The 19552-nt window shown below is 40.0% G+C and overlaps 2 protein-coding genes across 2 annotated transcripts; one reads left to right on the top strand and one right to left on the bottom strand.

Annotated features, from left to right (window-relative positions):
* The first annotated feature begins 348 nt into the window (after positions 1 to 348).
* On the top strand, positions 349 to 1284 carry LOC138836228 (olfactory receptor 51B2-like). The gene has a single exon (XM_070034720.1). The coding sequence runs from the start codon at positions 349 to 351 to the stop codon at positions 1282 to 1284; it is 936 nt and encodes a 311-aa protein (XP_069890821.1).
* Positions 1285 to 8137: 6853 nt separating this feature from the next.
* On the bottom strand, positions 8138 to 9076 carry LOC138836226 (olfactory receptor 51B6). Its single transcript, XM_070034719.1, has one exon. The coding sequence runs from the start codon at positions 9074 to 9076 to the stop codon at positions 8138 to 8140; it is 939 nt and encodes a 312-aa protein (XP_069890820.1).
* Positions 9077 to 19552: the final 10476 nt, after the last annotated feature.

Raw genomic sequence — 19552 nt, 5'->3', positions numbered from 1 at the left:
TATTTTAAAATAATTTTTAAGGATTGTCACTTTAAACATTTTCCAGTGTAGTTACATACAATATGACATGATGTCCTAGCAGAAGTGCTTTTGAATTGAGACAATTCTAAGCAACCACCTAACATACATAACTTAGGAAAAGATGATCATAGAATATTCCTAGAACAGCACGTACATCCGTAGGATTATGCCAGAAATGATTCACAGAACCATGCAGTTCACCCTGAGTATGAACACTGGGATGGAGTCAGCTGTTAAATATTTCCACACAGAGCCACTGCTACGTGGGAAGACCAGATCTTCAGGCCCATAGCTTCTGTAAACCATGCTTCAATTTGCAGTCACACTATGTGGCCCAATAGTAGCAATGCTCCATTTCTGCTGACTGGCTTTCCAGGTCTGAAGAGAGTTTATCACTGGATTTCCATCCTCTTCTTTGCCATCTATGTCTTTGTACTTCTGGGTAATGGCACACTTCTGTACCTCATCAGGGATGACCGGAGACTCCACGAACCTATGTGCTACTTCCTGGCCATGCTGGCAGGCACAGACCTCATAGTGACCGTGACCACAATGCCAACAGTGATGAGAGTATTATGGCTGGACTACAGGGAGATAAGCCCGGGAGCCTGCTTCTTGCAGGCCTATCTCATTCATTCCCTTTCTATTATAGAATCAGGTGTCCTGCTTGCCATGGCCTATGATCGTTTTGTTGCCATCCAGACACCTCTGAGGTACAAAACGATTCTAACTAATTCTAGGGTGATGAAGATAGGCCTCGGGGTAATGTTGAGGGGCTTTGTGTCCATTGTGCCCCTAATTGTACGACTCTCTTGGTTCCCATACTGCCGTTCCCATGTTCTTTCCCATGCCTTTTGCCTCCACCAAGATGTCATGAAACTCGCCTGTGCTGACATTACATTCAATCGCATATACCCCGTTGTTCTTGTTTCCTTAACTTTCTTCCTAGATGCTCTGATCATTGTCTTTTCTTATGTGCTGATCCTTAAGACAGTTACGGGCATTGCCTCTGGAGAGGAGCGAGCGAAGGCCCTCAATACTTGTGTCTCCCACATTAGCTGTGTCCTAGTATTTTACATCACTGTGATCGGCCTGACCTTCATCCACAGGTTTGGGAAACACGCCTCTCCTGTGGTCCATGTAACTATGAGCTATGTCTACTTCTTGTTTCCTCCATTCATGAACCCAATTATATACAGCATCAAGACCAGGCAGATTCGGAGAAGCATGGTTCGCCTATTTTCTGGGTCCAGCAGAACTTGACCTATTATTATGGAACCTTAAGATCGCTACTATTTTTGGACCTTTATCATCACCAGAAAAGAACTCTTGATTTAGCCTGTCCTGTATAAGAGTTAAAGTGGAATTTTGATTATTGCATAAAGAAGGAAATATGCTTGAGCAGTAAAATTACATACATTATATAATATTATGCATTATAAGTTATATTTAAATTATGTATTTGTATATGAATAGCTATGGAGGGAAGGAGTTATCTGTCTCTCCTTTCCTTTCCTTTATTTTCTGTTCGCAATTTGAGAAATATCTTATTTCCCCACACTTCTGAATTTTCTTAAACCCCCTAAAAGCTTCCTTCTCTGGCCCTATCTCTCCTGCTTCCTTAAGGGCTAGTCTGGAGGCCTTGGCATATCTATGCTAATACAAATATCAGGTGATGGGGTGGGGGGGCTCTCATCTGTCTAGTCAACTGGCATTCTCCAAGCTTCTGGCCTTTAGTTTCCTCATCTGTGGAACAAGGACATTGGATCTGGTGTCTTCTCTATTTGTCTGTCTCTTAATTAGAATAAAATTAATATAGAACAGTTCCATTGGGTCAACTTAACTCTTACATCCTGCCTTTATTTAGTTTCATGCCTAACCTGGCAATCACTGATCTCTTTATTATCACTACAGGTTTTTTTTTTGTGTGTGTGTGTCTTTTCAAGAATGTCGTGCCACATTACTAGTATATGTCTGAGACAAGCAGAAATGGTCAGAGAAGCTGATGTTAGGTGAAATGAACCCCAAGATAAGGACTCTAATTTTTTTTCTTGTGATTATTACAGGCATGAGCCACCAGTGCCTGATTTATTTATATATTTTGTACAACATACATGATTGTATATTGCCTACATTATCTATCTGTATATTTAGAGATTCTCTTCACATACATGTACTTACAACTTATTTTTAACACAACTTTTTTTTTTCCAAATCAAATCTATTTTTTTTTTTTTTTTTTGTCGGTGGTGGGGCTTGAACTCTGGGCCTGGGCGCTGTCCCTCAGCTCTTCAGCTCAAGGCGAGCGCTCTACCACTTGAGCTACAGCGCTTCTTCCGGTTTTCTGGTGGTTTGTTGGAGATAGGAGTCTCACGGTCTCTCCTGCCCGGGCTGGCTTTGAACCGTGATCCTCAGATCTCAGCCTCCTGAGTAGCTAGGATTACAGGCGTGAGCCACCAGCGCCCGGCTTCAAATCAAATCTATTGAATTTCTCTTAGAACTCTGTGGCCAAGGACATTGTCTACATATACTTTGCATGAAAAATAAAATGAGCCATTGACTGGATGATGAGCTTACCTCTCCTTCTGAATGGCTTTGCCTGGAGTTCTGTGCTCAGCTCTGTTCTCGCTGGTATCTGGATAGAAGAATGCACAGGGAGCAGGATCTGGTGGAAGTGAGAATTCTACAGAGACAATGACAAGAGGAGGTTTATTCCTACTGGAAAGGAAGTTATTAGGACTTTCATCTGGCAATGGGATGAGCACCACTATTCCATTCCCATTAAAAAACAGAGTAGTTGCTTATTGGCCCTTAGTCATCTCTAATTACAGTATAATAACAACACTCACAGCAGAGAAGCTGCTGAGGAGACCCAAGGACCATATTCAAGAAAAGAGGGATTTTAGTATACAATGAGTAGTTAACTTCATTTTTCTTATAAATATTCCCCTTCAATTTGGTATTTTTTAAAAAAATATACTATTGGTAGAGGCATTTTGTCTTGTAAATAAGAAGATATTCAAATAAATCTATGCAGAAACATGATTCCTGAGCCTGCAGTCATAACGAATTCCCTTCCCCTCAATGGGTAGTGGAACCTTTTTTGGTAGTGTAGAGGAGCATTTTGGAGGGGAAGATCATATCCTCCATACTGAAGAAGTTATTGAAGTTTATTTTAATTTAAGAAGATTATCTGTTGTGGTCACTGGACTGGCACATAAAATGCATCCTTGCTGGCCGAATGAATGACTGTTTCATTGATGAGAAAAATGACAGGTAGAGAGGAGCAGACACCTAGCCAGGCTGAGTGCATGGAGACCAGAGAGAGGAATGATCATCTTTGTGCCAGTGAGAGGCTCATGGCCTGGACTGGCCTGGTTGCCACGCAAGCCCTGGTGAAGCAGAGCTGTCAGCCCTTCCTCCTGACCTTCATAACAGAGCGCTGCCATTGAGCACCTCCTCTTTTCTAAGGAGAGCAGGCTCTCATCTGCACCCTGTTCTGCTTCTGTGCAGAGACTCTAAGAGTGTCAGAAGCAGGAAAGATTCTGTAGAGATTTCAGATTCTGTGACTTCATCTGTCAAGAAAAACAAGTAACAAACACCACCTAAGGTTTAGGAGAGAAAGGGCATGGGATGGGGGAGGAGGGAGGATACATTCATGTAAGGCTACTCAGACATGTAGGCAGGAAACAATTGGAACAGAGACCACTTCCTTCCAGGCTCACTGTTCTTTTGAGGTACCCATGTATCTCCCTCTTCTGTTATATTTTGCCTCTTCTTTCTTCTTTCTCCCCCCTACACCACATACTCGTACACATTGGAGCCTGGCTTCCAAGAAAACAGGGAGAACTACCAGCAGCTGCTAATATTAAAAACATGAAGTGAAGTTTAAAAGTCTGTACTGTAAGCAGGGATTGTTGTAGAATCAAGGATAGGAATCTGGCTGGTTGCTGCAAAGGAAGAATTGATTCCCCAGTCCATGGGCAATAGCATGTTCTGGTTGGGATAACTTGAGCACAGAGAGTCCCCAGGGTGGAGCCCCCTATGGACAGGAACTGCTCACTGCTCCACCTGTCTCCCTTCATAGATTCTCTTGAAGGTGAAAAGCTGGGCAGGGCTTTGCAGGTTTTCAGATAAGCCTAAAGCAGTCTTGCCCCTTTGAGGCTCACATTTAGTAAAGAAGATAGATTGTTAAGTAGAATTTGTACAATAGCATGAGTAGCCCACACTAGGAAAGAAGAGATGGTTTCTAAAAACTGGGGAATGTGTGTGTGTGTGTGTGTGTGTGTGTGTGTGTGTGTGTGTGTGTGTGTGTGTGTGTGTGTGTGTGTGCGCGCGTAAGAGAGAGATAAAGAGAGAGAGAATATGGAGACAACAAAACAATAGTTCTAAGTTCCATTTCTGTTGCCTTGAGTAATGCTGGAATCCAGCAGATATGAAATGGAGTGATTGTGGCTGGGTGGTTGAGGTCATGTAATATTAGTAACTTAAGATGAATCATTTGGGTCTTCAGTGTGAATGTGTTAGATTTCATTACTAAAATAGCTGAATCCACTATGGAAAGTAGTTGTTTTCAGTGTATGTAATCAATTGTACGTTTGCAAATGAGCCTCTATATGAATGAAAATGTGTGTATGCATGTATGTGTGAGTGAGAAAGACAGAAACAGACTAAGAGACAGATAGATCACCTACTCTGATTTACACAGGTCCAGTACAAATTGTATTTTGGGGACCTTCCATCTGGAATGCTATCTAGCCCACTGAGCCAGGCTGGACTAGTAAGGGGTTTCTGCAGAACTGAAAAGCCAGGCTAATGCACAGTCTGTAGTTTACTTAGCCACCAGGGGGAGGATTCAGCTCAAAAATGACCTTAGATTCAAGGCAACACCAAAGTCTCCACTCACAGATTCCCTTCGTCCAGTATCACCTTCCTATGTTGACTGTGACTACCATACAGCTCTAAGAAGTGCCAGCCACCTCCTCTTCCCTTCAGAATGACCTCCTTGTCTCATATACACACAAACCAGGCATACCTATACCCATGTAAACTCACATACAATCCTGAAATGGATAGAGACACAATTATTCTCTACTTGAAAATTCTGTCTGTTCAAAGCAATCATCTCATAGTACACAGATTTCTTTAGTCTGGTGACACTGGCCACCAGTTGAATCCCTACCCTGACCAACATGAAACCCTAGCTCCAGGGTCTCCATATTTCCAGATGCAGCCAGTCATTGCATCCTCTGCCATGGAAAATGGATACCAAGTCAACTCACTCTTTCCCTGATTCAAAGCCCAGGCTTCATGAAGTCTATTCTGTATGATTTTGTATGATTTATATGGGTCTTACAGCCTGAAAAGTTTATGCTGTTTACTTTTTCCTTCTTCCCTCTTCCCCCCACTCCCACATCTCTCTCCCCACTGGTATCTGCATAAGCACAGACAGTCTAGACTATGCCCTGGAGACATGGTACAAATGGTAGAATATCTGCCAAACAAGTGCAGATGCTAGTTCAAACACCAGGGTTTGGGGGTGGAGGTGTGAGGGAGAGATTTAAGGAAGCCTTGGAGATATAGTTCTATGGAAGTTATTGACTCAAGTAACACTTTACTGTATCATGTCCAGAAATTTAGATGCAAAGAACATCTGCTTCAGAAGTTCTCAAGGCCCATTTGTGCATCTTTACTCTTTTTTTTACAATTAGTACACATGAAGAGTACAAGGAGACTGCATTGTGATGACTCCATAGATGGACATAGAATACTTTGAACAAGCTCACTCCTTCCCTTGCATTCCATTAATGCCTCCTTCTCCTTTTTCTTCAAATAGTGTTTGACAGGTTTCATCATCTACATCATCTACATACATACGTACGTATGTATGTATGTATGTATATATGTATGTATGTATGTATGTATGTATGATGTATGTAAACATGCATGTGTGTATGCCTCTGTCTATACATATATAAAACATTCTTCAATCTTCTTCACTGTCAGCTCCCTCTTCTTTACCCTTCTCTACATCTGTATCTTTACAGGATTGGGATTAGGAAGTTTAAATTAGGGATCCTCAAGGTCTCTTCCTATAACCTGATTTGAAATCTATCCTCATCACCAGGAAGGTGATTCAGTTTAGGAATCACATGGGGAACAAGAAGGGAAGAAGAGAAAGGGAGCATGGACTTTTGGCCCTGGCTTCTTTATTTGTGTCCACCAAAGAGCTGTGGATTTCCACTCTACTTGAAGTCCATGTAAAACCAGGATCACAGAAGAACGTTCAATGACCCAGAAAGATCATTTCCCTAACTCCTTTTTATAGCACAGGTTCTGCTAAAGACCTTATGGACCCAGAACTCTGCTTTTTTCATAGAATTAACCCCACATAGAAAAATGGAAATTCCCAGTCTTTTATTTTTCTTGAACATTTACTCAAAACTCTCCATCCTTTCTTTTCAATATAAGGAAAGAGAAGGAAAGAGAAACGTGTGGAGGCTCAACATATGTATCTCTTTACAGCTTTATTAAATGTATTGCTATCCTAAATTCTGTTATGTTCATCTGATAAGAGTAGGCCCCAGGGCCCCTGGACCAAAAGGAAAACAAAGAAATGTGTGTTTTGATATGGCTTAGATGTCTCTGAATACATTCCCAAGAGCACAAGACAAGGAAGAACTCGAATTTAAGGAGTTGTGATTCTGCGAAATGGTACTCAATTTAATTTGGTCTTATCTTGGAAGACATAGTCAGGCACACTAAGACAAATAGAAGAATCGATAGACACAGAATTTAAATTTAATCAATCAGTTTAATCAAATTGTATTTCATTAAAAAATCTATGTGGTGGCAGATACTATAGCATAGTAACAAGTGAGGCTTATGCTGTTCTTACTTTTCCTCAATAACACTCTAGAATCTATGAAAGGAGAAATACATTTTACCTAAAATACAAACATACAGTCAAAATGAGTAAACCAAACATAAAGCACCATCCATTGGATGTATCACAAAAATGATTTACTATCTTGGAAACTGCCCTAAGATATGATTTCATTCTTTTTTTTTTGAGCCTTTACAGTTTCTGATAAATCCCAGACATTCTATCATCTTTGATAAGAAAGATTTTATGTAGCCAATGCAGTTTACTTTGAACGTCAATCTGGCAGAAGCCAGAGATCAGATGTATCTATATGGAAGGAAGTGACTATTTACTCAATGACCTCTTATGTAACTCTAGCATTTCAGATCTGAGATTCTGTCCATCAGAAATTGCTTGACTGAATTTAAAGCTTCCCACAGAACCATAATATCCTTCTTCCCAGTTTTAGGTAGTCCATGGAGTCAATTTTGAAAGCCATGTGTATGACCAGGAAGACTTTCTCTTGTGGTCACCAGGAGTTCCATTTTCCTTCTCCCATACAGATGGCCAGGAGCTTCTCACCTCTGAGGATCACTCTGTGTACCAGAACACTCCTCTCTGTTACCCATAATGCATTTACAAATTAGACTTTTAATACCACTTTGCTAAACAAAATACTTATCTTCTGTTCATCAGTATTTGAGGGCAAGCTCATTAAGAAAATGATTATTTGGACTAGGAATGTTAGCTTGGCTTTTAGGTTATTATATTCAAAATTATTGTCAGATAAAATTTTAACAGAATGGATTTTTTCCCACAGATCAGTTTCTCCTAAAGTCATCCTGAACTGAGAGAGCAGGGTAAGGCTCATTTCTTTACTCAATGTGTTTTTCTAGAAACATTAGCTAGCTCAATATGAGCAAGAAAACTAGATGCATGCACAAAGTTAAAAATGTCTTTCTCTCATGCATATGAGGCCTCAGAAAAATGATGGGCATTAACTCAAATGTTACTAGCTATGCCACAGTCTCACCAAACTATGAATTATCTAGAAAAAAGAGTTCATACCAGGGTAAGCCCTTAAGACATGTGCTAAATGTTGTGTATATATTATGCCCTATAAAAAGACATGGCCAAGAGAAGACAATACACTAAGTGACAGAGAAATGGGTTGATTTCCATTGAAATGCCTACACAGCTATCAGCTTGCTCGGGTTCCAAGAGTTATTTCTCATAGCACAGGGAATCAAGTCATGTTCTAGAGCAAGGCAAAGAAAACAAGCGCCGTATCCCACTCTGAATCTGTTTGGTTTTAATGCTGTAGATGACAGGGTTCATGAAAGGGGGGAAGAGGAAGTAGATGTAGCTCATAGTGATATGGACCACATGAGGAACATGCTTGCCAAACCTATGAATAAACGTCAGGCCAACTACAGTGATGTAGAAGACCAGGATGCAGCAGATATGGGAGACACATGTGTTGAGGGCCTTGGCTCGTTCCTCTCTAGAAGCAATGCCCATGACCGTCTTGAGAATCAAAATGTAGGAGAAAAAGATAATGAGAAAGTCCAACAAAACCATTGCAAATACAACCACCACTGGGTAGAGTCGATTGAAGTTAATGTCTGCACAGGCGAGCTTGATGACATCTTGGTGCAGACAGAAAGCATGGGAGAGGATGCGGGATCGACAGTAGGGAAACCAGTGCAGGCGAATGATTATTGGCATAATTGACAGACCGGCCCTTGTCAACACTCCCACCCCAATTTTAATTACCTGCATGTCAGTAAGGATGGAGGTATATCTTAAGGGGTTTCGGATGGCAATGAAACGGTCGTAGGCCATGGCAAGCAAGACACCGGATTCCACAATAGAAAGAGTATGGATGAAATAGGCCTGAGAGAAGCAAGCTCCATAGCCAATCTCTCTGTTATTTAACCACAGAACACTCAGCACCGTAGGCATTGTGGTCAAGGTCACTCCGAGATCTGTTGCTGCCAACATAGCTAAAAAATAGTACATGGGCTCGTGAAGGTTAGTGTCATCCCTAATGAGAAAGAGAAGGGTGCCATTGCCAAGAAGGATGGAGATGTAGGCCATCAACAGTGGGAGGGAGATCCAGTGATGGGCCTTCTCCAGACCTGGGAAGCCAGTAAGCAGAAATACAGATGGAGTGGTGTTGAGCCACATAGCTGAACTGGAAACCAGAAAATATTCCTCTCAGGCAATGCAGTAGAAACGAGTTCTGTAGATGTTACTTATCCAGCTTGCTACCCATTCGTAAGATGTTCACTGGTTCTGACTTCCAGAAATAGCAAGGATGGCGGTTTGGTCATTCCTTAGAGATTCCTAGACAGAATGGGATTGATAAAACCAGCTCTACCGAGTGTTCAAGGATTAGTATATGTCAAGTTGTTAGAAAATACTCTGGAGATTGAGAAATGTGTACAAAGTAGATCTTGATGTTTCTGTAGATTTTATATTGTAGATATAAGAAAGAAGAAAATAATCATCATTCAATAATGCTATCATAGTGTTGGACATAAAGGGTGATTTTCATAGGATTTCTTGCATTGATGTCTGGCATTGAGCAGAGATATAGTGGCTTCCCAGAGTACGTGACACCTAAAAGGTCAAGAAGATTCTAATCAGTGTTGGAAGAGCAGGTCTGAACGTTCTACAACTGCATAACTTTGGCTTAAGGTAGGGAGGGGGGTAGGGAGAAACGGGTTGGAAGGGGAATCAAAGCAGGAGGCAACAATGCTTGATAAGAAATGTACTCTTTACTTTGCCCATGTAACTCTAACCCCTCTGTACAGTATTTTCACAATAATAGTAAAAAAGAATAACATTAATAAATCAAAGGTGTGACATAGATCAAGATGCTTTGCATTCATAAGCTGCTTTGTTGAAGGGCAATTCCTTTGTACAACTTCTTAAAGATAACAAAAATATATGAACAAATAAAAGGGAATTTTAGGGATTGATTTCTATGCAAAAGGTCTGGGAGAGTAAGACGGAAAGGGTGACATTGCTCAAGAGGCACTGTACTCATAAGTGGACATGTTGACTTAAACGCGCCTTGTCCACCTACTTAAAGGTAATGCAAAAAGTTTATAAAAATACAAAACGGATACAGATAGAAATTTGAGGGGGGTTACCATATGACATGGCTCACTTATATGCGTACATGTCCATAATCAACAGCAGAGTCATATACTAGTTATTAATGAACTTAAACTCCAGATTCCATAATATGCACATAAAGCTGAGCAATGAAGAAGAGATTTTTACGTGAGCAGCAGCAGGGTAGATTTGCATATCATCTATTTGGAGAAGTAAATGTAGAAATGGATTATTGAGGCAAATTCACAGGAAACGGGATTCGCCCTGAGAGGTGTCAAGTGGTCCAATTTTCTTAGGAAGCTCCTGAGATGTGAAGCAGCCAGGGAGTCGTCACTGACGGTGGCAGTGTCATCTGTTCAGCAGAGGGTGTCTCTGGGGGCAAAGCCTGATGATGCCTGTGGGAACTCCCGAAGAGAACATTGACTCTGTAGCCTTTGCAGTGGGGGGAAACGGATGACACAGAAGCTCTGTTTGTCCAGGGGAGAGAAAAGCAGAAATAGCTAACTCCTGCTTGCCAGTGAAAGCCTCACCTTCAGAACGGTTCAAAACCACGTGTGGCAGACACAGACCCTGTATTTCTGTAGTGTGCCATGGGGGCGTGTTTGCATGGAAGTGTAAAGCACAGGTTTAATGTAGCCCGGGGCCCCATGGCCTCTCCTGTGAACAGCTCCTTCTCACCAGGATATTCAGCGCGGATGTGCACATGGCACGCTGAAGGACTAGGGTGATGATCTAGGGCACAGTGTGGGCTCAGAGGAGCCCTGAGCCGAGTCCAGGCCCCATGTACATCCTCTGAGCCTTGCTTCTCAGGGAAGCAGACAAATCCAAATACCACTTCTCAGGGGTGCTTGGTCCCTGTCCCTCCTCAGACAGGGTTCTCTGAGCCCCTTTCTGTCCCTCAGATGCAAAAGACCACATTGACAGAGCCAGTATCATAAGCCCACTATAGAGACCCCCTATCCGTATCCCCTCTCCCATGACAGACCCCTAACTCCCTTCCACCCTCTGATCCCCACCGACAGAGACCATTACCTTCAGACCTCTGCTACAGAGACCACCCCCCAGACCTCCACTGAGAGACCTCCCGAATCACCACTGACAGAAACTACCACTGCAGAGCGCCAACCTCAAACCCTCACTGACAGAGACGCCCATGCCCAAGCCCTCACTGACAGGAACTCCACAACCCAGCTCGCAGCAACACAGTCTATCTGCTATGATGTCCCTTTCCTTAAATGTTAAGTGCGGTACGGGGGACAAAGCAGTTTTATATTTCAGTAATAAAAATGGCAAAAAAATCTTCTTAATAAACCTAATTACCTCGCATGGTTACTTCTTTTTCTTTTGTAATGAAAGCAAGTGAAGAACTCTCAATAAACTTCAAATATACATTAATTATGTTGAGAGACTAAGATAGAGCATTTGTCTAGGTCATTTATGTTAATGCAAAGTAAACAAATAACAAATGAATAAAAAGAAAAGAAGAAAAATAAAGAGTGGTGACTCGAAAGGCAATATAATGTCAAGCAGCAATATGAGGAATAAATAATTGATCAGCTTTCATCCTTCACCAATACTCTGAAATATTAATATGCTCTTTTGTTTATTACAGAATTCTTCAAATGCACTTTCTGCCATTTTATAGATTTGTGCTAGATGTGAATGTCGTGACTCATTAATCAAATACCAAAGTCCTCTTTGTGTCCAATATGGATTAGGAAGTCTTCAGGTATGAGTAGAAATTTAAGGGCACAATCTAGACTGACTTTACCATTTAGGTACCAAAGGATATTATTTTTTAATAGATTCATGCATTGAATAAGTTCAATAAACAGATAAGCTATAATATAATAAGCAGATACAAACATTATAAAGATTTTAGAATTTTTAAAGAGTAATTTCCTTTCATTAAGAAAAAATATAGAACTGGATTTCAACAAACCTTATTAAAGCACAGTGTTTAAGAAGGCATAATATTAAGCCCAGTAGTCGCTTCACAATAGTTGTATAGAGACTTGTGTTGAAGTTTGCTGTATTCAGATCCCACTTTGTATTCATGATAAACAAAAACATAATAGGGGAAACCGTAGAAAGACAATGTTTCAACTTGCTTCACTCAGAGATGTTTCTGTGGCATATGAGCTTACCTGTAAGTTCTGGATGGTTTAAAAGTCTAAGACTCACTTCCTCCACAGTGAACTTGTTTCAGGAATGAGATGCTAACTCAACTACAGTAAAACTCTACCAGGTAAAGTGAGAACCGCCACATGGGTTCCAAAATTCCACTTAGACTTATGCTTTTTACATGTCCACCTGCCTTCCTTTAGATCATTTCCTCTTAGTTCTTGACCATCCTCCTATGTATCACAAGCAGGAAATCTAGCCCTCTTTTTAAAATCTCTTTAACTTTGTTCCATACCTGTCTTTTGGAGGAAGGATCACACTTCAAGAGTATGATCCACACATGTTTATTTTATCTCAATGGCTTCTCATGGTCTCTTTCTTAGTCTTGAGATCACAGCAGGATTAATGTTAAATGTTCAGAATTATTGACTGAGTGGCTTTCCCATGTATATAGATTGATTCTGTGACCATGTTATATCCCTGGCTGTAAGCAGGTTTTTGAGTCCCTGAAGCACATAGATTGGCTGATTCAGTTTACCTGGTGGTCATAGGGCTGTGACTTCTGGGATACTTGAGAATCAGGAGAGGTCTTAGAGAATTTTTATAAAGAATATGGAAGGAAAATATAAACCCTGTTCTCATTATGTGGGAAAGAATGCATGTTTCCCTCGGTGATGGTTTTCCAGGTGCTGACAGTTTTGTGAATCCTACTCTTCAGGCACATACAGCCCAAGCCCCATCCAACCTTAATTTTAACTTGACTAATTGGTCTCATGACCAGACAGTGACTTTCTTTCTCAGACAGGTCTTGAATGAACCCTCTGGTTCAAACTAGATGTGAAGGGTAAACAAAGGAGGAGGCTGCAATGCTTGGTAAGAAATGTATGCATTATCCTGCCCATGTAATTGTAGCCCCTCTGTACAGTATGTTCTCAAACTAGATGCCTTCAGGAATTTGGAAATAATTCTATCCTTGGAACTTAATCTGAAATACTAAGCAAGAGATTTTTTTCTCACAGTGTTAGAATGGAAAGAATAGGAAACACACAATTCATCCGTTCCACCTACTGACTGCTTCCACCTTCTTCTTTGCCTGACCCTCACCTTCTTTTATACATCTGACATAGTACCTGAAGAAACCAGGTTTTAGAAATGTCAGTCTTTAGAACCCATGACTATGATTTGTCTGTTCTTAGATCATGCTGTTACTTTCCTCTCACTGACAAGCCAGCTACCTTCCTCGTCTTGTTTGGCCTTAATGCCTGCAGTGAGATTTTGAGAGAAAATTCGTTACCTACCCCACTGATCTGAAATCTTGTGTTTTCCCATGCTTCGGTGCCATGATCACGAATTCTAGATGTTTAGCCTTGTCAAGGAGTTTTGCATAACATCATCTTTCAAAATCTGCACAGAAGTCTTACTGGAGGGCACATTTATTTAGAAGCATCTCCTTAGGGTCCATTCTCAATTTAGATACTGTTTGGTCTTCTGTTACTTTCTTTCTTCCCTTGGATCATTTCATCTTCCTCCTTCTACTACTATCATATGCTTTGGGGATTTGGAGTTTCAATAGCAGGTCCCAAGTCATTTGTTTGTGGTTTGTGTTGTAGTGTTGATTTAAGGTTTGCTGCTGGCATGATGACATCTCTATGCAAACCTGGAAACACAAATACAAGGGTTCATGCTTAGGGTCTGGATTGAGTGATAGAGTGGATGCCCAAACAAGCATGATAATCTAAGTTCAAACCGAAACAAACAATCAAATCAAATAAAAACTAAGCACCATCTCTGAGATGAGGAAAATTCAATAATTAAAGAAGAGGAGGACTTTTTCCACTCCACATGGTCCCCCCACCCCATGCTCTTTCCCCTAGACTTGATGTGTGGCTGCAGCCAGGTCTTAGGTCTCTAAGAGCCCTGACTCATCTGGCACAGTTCCAGGAATCAGTGTTTGGAGAGTGGTTCCTCTTTCTAGTCCTTAGTTACTTTTTCTCTATATCCTTTGTTCTCATTCTCATATACTCCATATGAAAACAGGGCAAGGACAGAAAGTGTGTGTGTGTGTGTGTGTGTGTGTGTGTGTGTGTGTGTGTGTGTGTGTGTGTGTGCGCATATATTCAGTTCATGAGAGCCTTGTTTAAATTCCTTAATAGAAGAAGGCATTTTTTATTGTGAAAATACTGTACAGAGGGGTTACAATTTCATGGGCAAGATAATGAGTACATTTATTATCAAGCATTGTAGCCTCCTCCTTTTTTCCCCTTCCCATCCCTTCCCATCCTCCCCCTTGTCCCCCCACCCAGTCTTCCTCCCCCCCCCACCAAAGTTGTAAAGTTCGTTTTTCGACATAACGACTTGCACGTCTCATTGTTGCAATAAGTCCACCGGTGTCCCTATTTAAACAATTTGTTTTTGCCCTTCCCCTCCACAAATTATAACAACATCAAATACAATGAAAGCAGGGGTTATACCATGGAGGAGGCAAATACAAAGCAACAAAATAGTAATCTTGTAAATGTGTTAGAAACAATCGCATGAAAGAAACAAACATTTGAATACATATGTTAGGGTTCATTTCCCAACATCAACTTATCTGATCTTTTCTGCTTGACTCAGACATACTAGTTATTGCAAATAAGTGAAACCATGGGACCTATATTTCTTTGGGCCTGGCTTACTTCACTTAATGTAATTTTTTCCACGTCTTTCCATTTCCTAACAAATGGGGCAATGTCATTCTTTCTGATGGAGGCATAGAATTCCATTGTGTATATATACCACATTTTCTTCATCCATTCATCTACTGAGGGGCATCTGTGTTGGTTCCATATCTCTAGCTATAGTAAACAATGCTGCAATAAACATAGTTGTGCTGGCAGCTTTAGTGTGGTCTTGTTTGTGAACATTTGGGTAAATGCCCAAAAGTGGGATTGCTGGGTCATAAGGGAGCTCTATGTGGAGTCTTTTGAGGAACTTCCATACTACTTTCCAACGTGGTTGAACAAGTTTACACTCCCACCAACAATTCAGTAAGGTTGCCTTCTGTCCACATCCCCTCCAGCATCTGTTGTTATTAGATCTCATGATTATAGGCATTCTAACTGTGGTAAGGTGGTATCTCAATGTTGTTTTCATTTGCATTTCTTTTATGGCTACGGAGGTTGAGCATTTCTTTATGTGTGTATTGGCCATCCTTCTTTCCTCTTCAGAGAAGTTTCTTTTTAAGTCTTTAGCCCACTTATTTATTGGGCAATTGTTTCTTTATAGATTTGTTGTTGGGGGATTTAATTTTTTGAGTTCCAGGTATATTTTAGATATGAGACCCTTGTCTATTGTATGGCTAATGAAGATCTTCTCCCAATCCATGGGCTTTCTATTGATCTTGCTAGCTATGTCCTTTGCCATGCAGAAGGTCTGCAATTTCATGCAATCCCATTTGTCCAACCTTTCTTTAATTTGTTTTGTTTCTGGGTCTCTCTTAAGAAAATTTTGGCCTGTGCCAAGGAGACCTAGGGTTTCTCCTATTCCATCCTGTAATGTTTTCAGAGTGTCTGATTTGATTCTGAGGTCTTTGATCCATTTGGAGTTGATTCTTGTGCAGGGTGATATATAAGGGTCTAGCTTTAGTTTTCTACAAGTAGTTAACCAATTTTGCCAGCAGCATTTACTGAAGAGGCTGTCTTTCTTCCATTCTATTTTTTTTAGCTCCCTTATCACAGATTAGATGGCTATAGGTCTGTGTGTTCATTTCTGGGTTTTCAATTCTATTCCATTGGTCCTGAGGTCTGTTCTTGTGCCAGTACCAAGCTGTTTTGATTATTGTGGCTTTATAGTAGAGTTTGAAATTTGGTATTGATATTCCTCCAGCAGTGTTCTTTCTGTTGAGGATCATTTTTGCTATTCAGGGTCTTTTATTGTTCCATATGAATTTTTGGATTGCCTAGAAGAAGGCATTTTTATGTTTTAAATGCCATTCGGATGAGCAAGCCTTTAATTGCACATTTGGATGACTAACGTTTTACACGTTAAATCATTGCCTCTTTTGTGACTCATCTCATCTACCCCTTTTTGTATGAGAAATGTAGCTTCTTGGCCATCGTCTCATTGATTTTCAGATGTGGTTTATAAATGATTGTTATTCCTCATTATTTCAAGGATAGATATAACAAGTATATTTACTACTCAGACTTGATTTTTTATTTACTTGGTAAGGACTTTTCACAAAAAATGTGTTTTTTAGCGCAGGCAGTGTATAGTTTCTGCTTGTGTATAATAGAAAAATCCTGAATACAACATAAATAAGTAAAAATCTTTCTGCTGTCTTACAAATATTTTAACAGTTGAATCTTTCTTTTGCCTTTATATAATGCAACGGATACAGTTTTATCACTATTGATTTAATTCTCATGACAATCATTTCAACATCTCTCTTCCTCATTTCATGGGTGAAGTGAAGGTGTTAAAGATCCAGAGTTCCTAGCTGAGGGTTTGCACTTAGTTCTGTTCAAAGTTCATGCTTTAAACAACTGATTCCATGAATCTATTGGTTGATTCTCAAGCCTCTTTTCCTGCTCTTATACTAACCCTCTAAAATCAAAGCACACAGAAGTAACTGCGTAGGAGACAGCTCTACTTCAGTGTCTACATGATAACTAAAGTGAGCTAGTTTTCCCCCCTCCTTTTCCGCAAGTGCATTGCATGAAAGAAAATAATAATGTGAAAGTTTAGTCAACACAATGGCTGGTTTAGTGATAGAATTGGTGTGATCTTTTTTAAGTATGTTTTTTTATTGTGAAAATACTGTACAGAGGGGTTGCAATTCTATGAGCAAGGCAATGGGTACATTTCTTATCAAGCATTGTTGCCTCCTCCTTTGTTTTCCGCCTACCATCCCTTCCCTCCCATCTCCACAACTACACCCCCTCCTCCCACCCCCTCTTCCCCACCCCGCCTAAATTGTAAAGTTCATTTTTTGTTAGTTTTTCGTTATAGTGTCTTGTACATCATTGTTACAATGGGTCAATTTGTATCCCTATTTAAACAATTTGTTTTTTCCCTTTTCTTCCCCAAATTATACCAACATCAAACACAGTACTTTGATCTTTATAAAAGCCACAGAACTACCCTCCATGCGGCCAATTTCAGAAATATGTCATTTACACTATAACATTTACCAAATCTACCACATTCAGCTAATAATTCCATTTTTTTCTAAGTCGTAGAATCTGTCTTCCATCTATGGCTGCCCAACTCTATTGATTATACCTAGTCACAATATTATCAGCACATTATCTCATACATAAGTATATCCTAATATTTCTTCTGTATTTTCTCATGATTTAGTATATGCTGATATTTTCTGTTCCTTCTTGTTCTAGTATTCATTTTATGGCCAAAAGTGACCCTTAACCAATGATTAGCTGAGCACAAATACCCATCTTGCTCCTTACTACACACTCCCTGCTCTTATGGCAATGTCAACATATTTTACATGATTCTTAAGCCATTTTAAAATTATAACTATTTTCTTGTGTATTATTCTAGCAATACTGCATATCTTGAGTACAACAAAACAAAGTAATTTCTGTTCAAATTCATCATTATTTCATCTTGTCTCTTGAACAGTACACATATTGTTCTTTGCTTAGTTTGATTAATTTATTCTTTTTGTAGAAGTAGTGTTTTGTCACAGCAAAAATCACTGTATCCTTAATTCTTACTTACATTTCAGCTTAAACAGCTGAATTTTCCTTTGGGAAAATTTCCTTGAAATATATCTTATGTATTTCCGATAACACATTGGCATGCATGCAGCCATACTACCTTGCAAATTAATTACTGGTAAGTATTTTCCTTCTACAATTCAAGTCTACGGTCTGAGCTGGCACAAAGTGGCTAATTATCTAAATATAAACAAAGTGAAGCTAAAATACGTAAAATATTTTATGTTCACATGGCTTTTAGAGATTTTTTGAGGTTCCTATGGATGAAAACCGATTTTCTCAAAGAAATGGGAAAGACAACCAGGGCAATTGTAGCTCATAAACTCCTGGATGAACAAAGGCATATTTGTATTCCTTTTGGCCTCTGAGACAGGCAAGGCCTTTTTCTGTGGCCTCTCCAATGGCTATTCTCTCTGTTTAGAACTATTCCATATGCAGATTTTAACTGCCAGTTGTTCTACTCTTTCTGTCTCTGGAAAGAAATCACTCATGACTTGGCACAGCTGTATTGTCCTTACCAATCTCCTCTTATCCTCATTCCCTAGCTCATGAATATTCCCTCATCAGAACTTTGCCATACCACTCCCTTTATGTGGCTTCTGACTTGATTCCTCTGCCATATCCTTGGGCCCTGACTCTCCTGATAATCTGCTTTAGCCTCTCAGCATCTGTATCAGTTGTTTGTTATCACTGTTCAACAGCTGTGTCTCAAAGTACTGATGACAGAGAGGGAACAGGAAACACAACTTGTAAAATAAACTGTACCAGAGAGAGGCAGAGACACAATACCTAGGTTAACATTGACTATAACTACCAGGGTGGTTGTATACCAAGAAATTTCCAAAGTTACTTAAGATGGATCTTTCCATGAGTTGAGATTATAATGATAGGAGATTCACATCAATTATATAGTTAGTTATTACCCATTCTATCATTGCACCGAAACCTTCACATGTTGTCTAATCAATTCTCACAAAGTGCTTCAAATTTCTTTTTATTCTAATGAAGAAGTTGATCTTTCTAGTGAGTACACAAGTAGGTAAGGACTATCTACAACTCTGCAATGTATAATACAATGTATAATACAATCTGTTCATAAAGAATGTGAGTAGATTTTTTTTTACACTTTGAGACAGTTTAATGTCACTTTATCCTCATAACAACTTTGTGAGGTAGTTAGGGCAGGAAGTTTTAATCCCAAATAGGAAGCTGTGGTTCAGAAGTTAAGAGATTTTTGACATGGCCTAAAAGCGAGTGTATGTGTGTGATTTCAGCTCTGGCATGGAAACAATAGTACCGAGAACAGCTTTGAGATGACCTTTAAAGTTATTCTGTGACTCCCCACATGGCTCTGATCCTCTCCAAGAGCAAGGTTCAATAGGGAGGCAGCCAAAACAGCACAGTTCTGTGTTCTAGGGCTGCCATTTCAGGGATGAAGAAGAAAGCAGAAATCCATATCAGTAGCTGGTCAGTGTGAAATGAAGGTCGGCTCCATCCTTCCAGTTACTTCCCTAGAACACTGACACTTTATAGGATGAGTCCAGCCAATCGACAATACTAACAGTCCACAAAGATGCACGTACGTTATGCATGAACACACATCTGCAGCATGAAGGGCCCAGACAGACCACCATGCCATACATGTTTTATGGACACCTGATATATTAGTTCCTATCTTCTGAATGCCTGGAAA

Source organism: Dipodomys merriami, unplaced genomic scaffold (genome assembly GCF_024711535.1).
Source record: "Dipodomys merriami isolate MVZ:Mamm:240054 unplaced genomic scaffold, mDipMer1.0.p SCAF_25, whole genome shotgun sequence".
Lineage (NCBI taxonomy): Eukaryota > Metazoa > Chordata > Mammalia > Rodentia > Heteromyidae > Dipodomys > Dipodomys merriami.
Note: the sequence above shows the minus strand (reverse complement) of the source record. Positions and strands in the feature narration are given on the sequence as shown.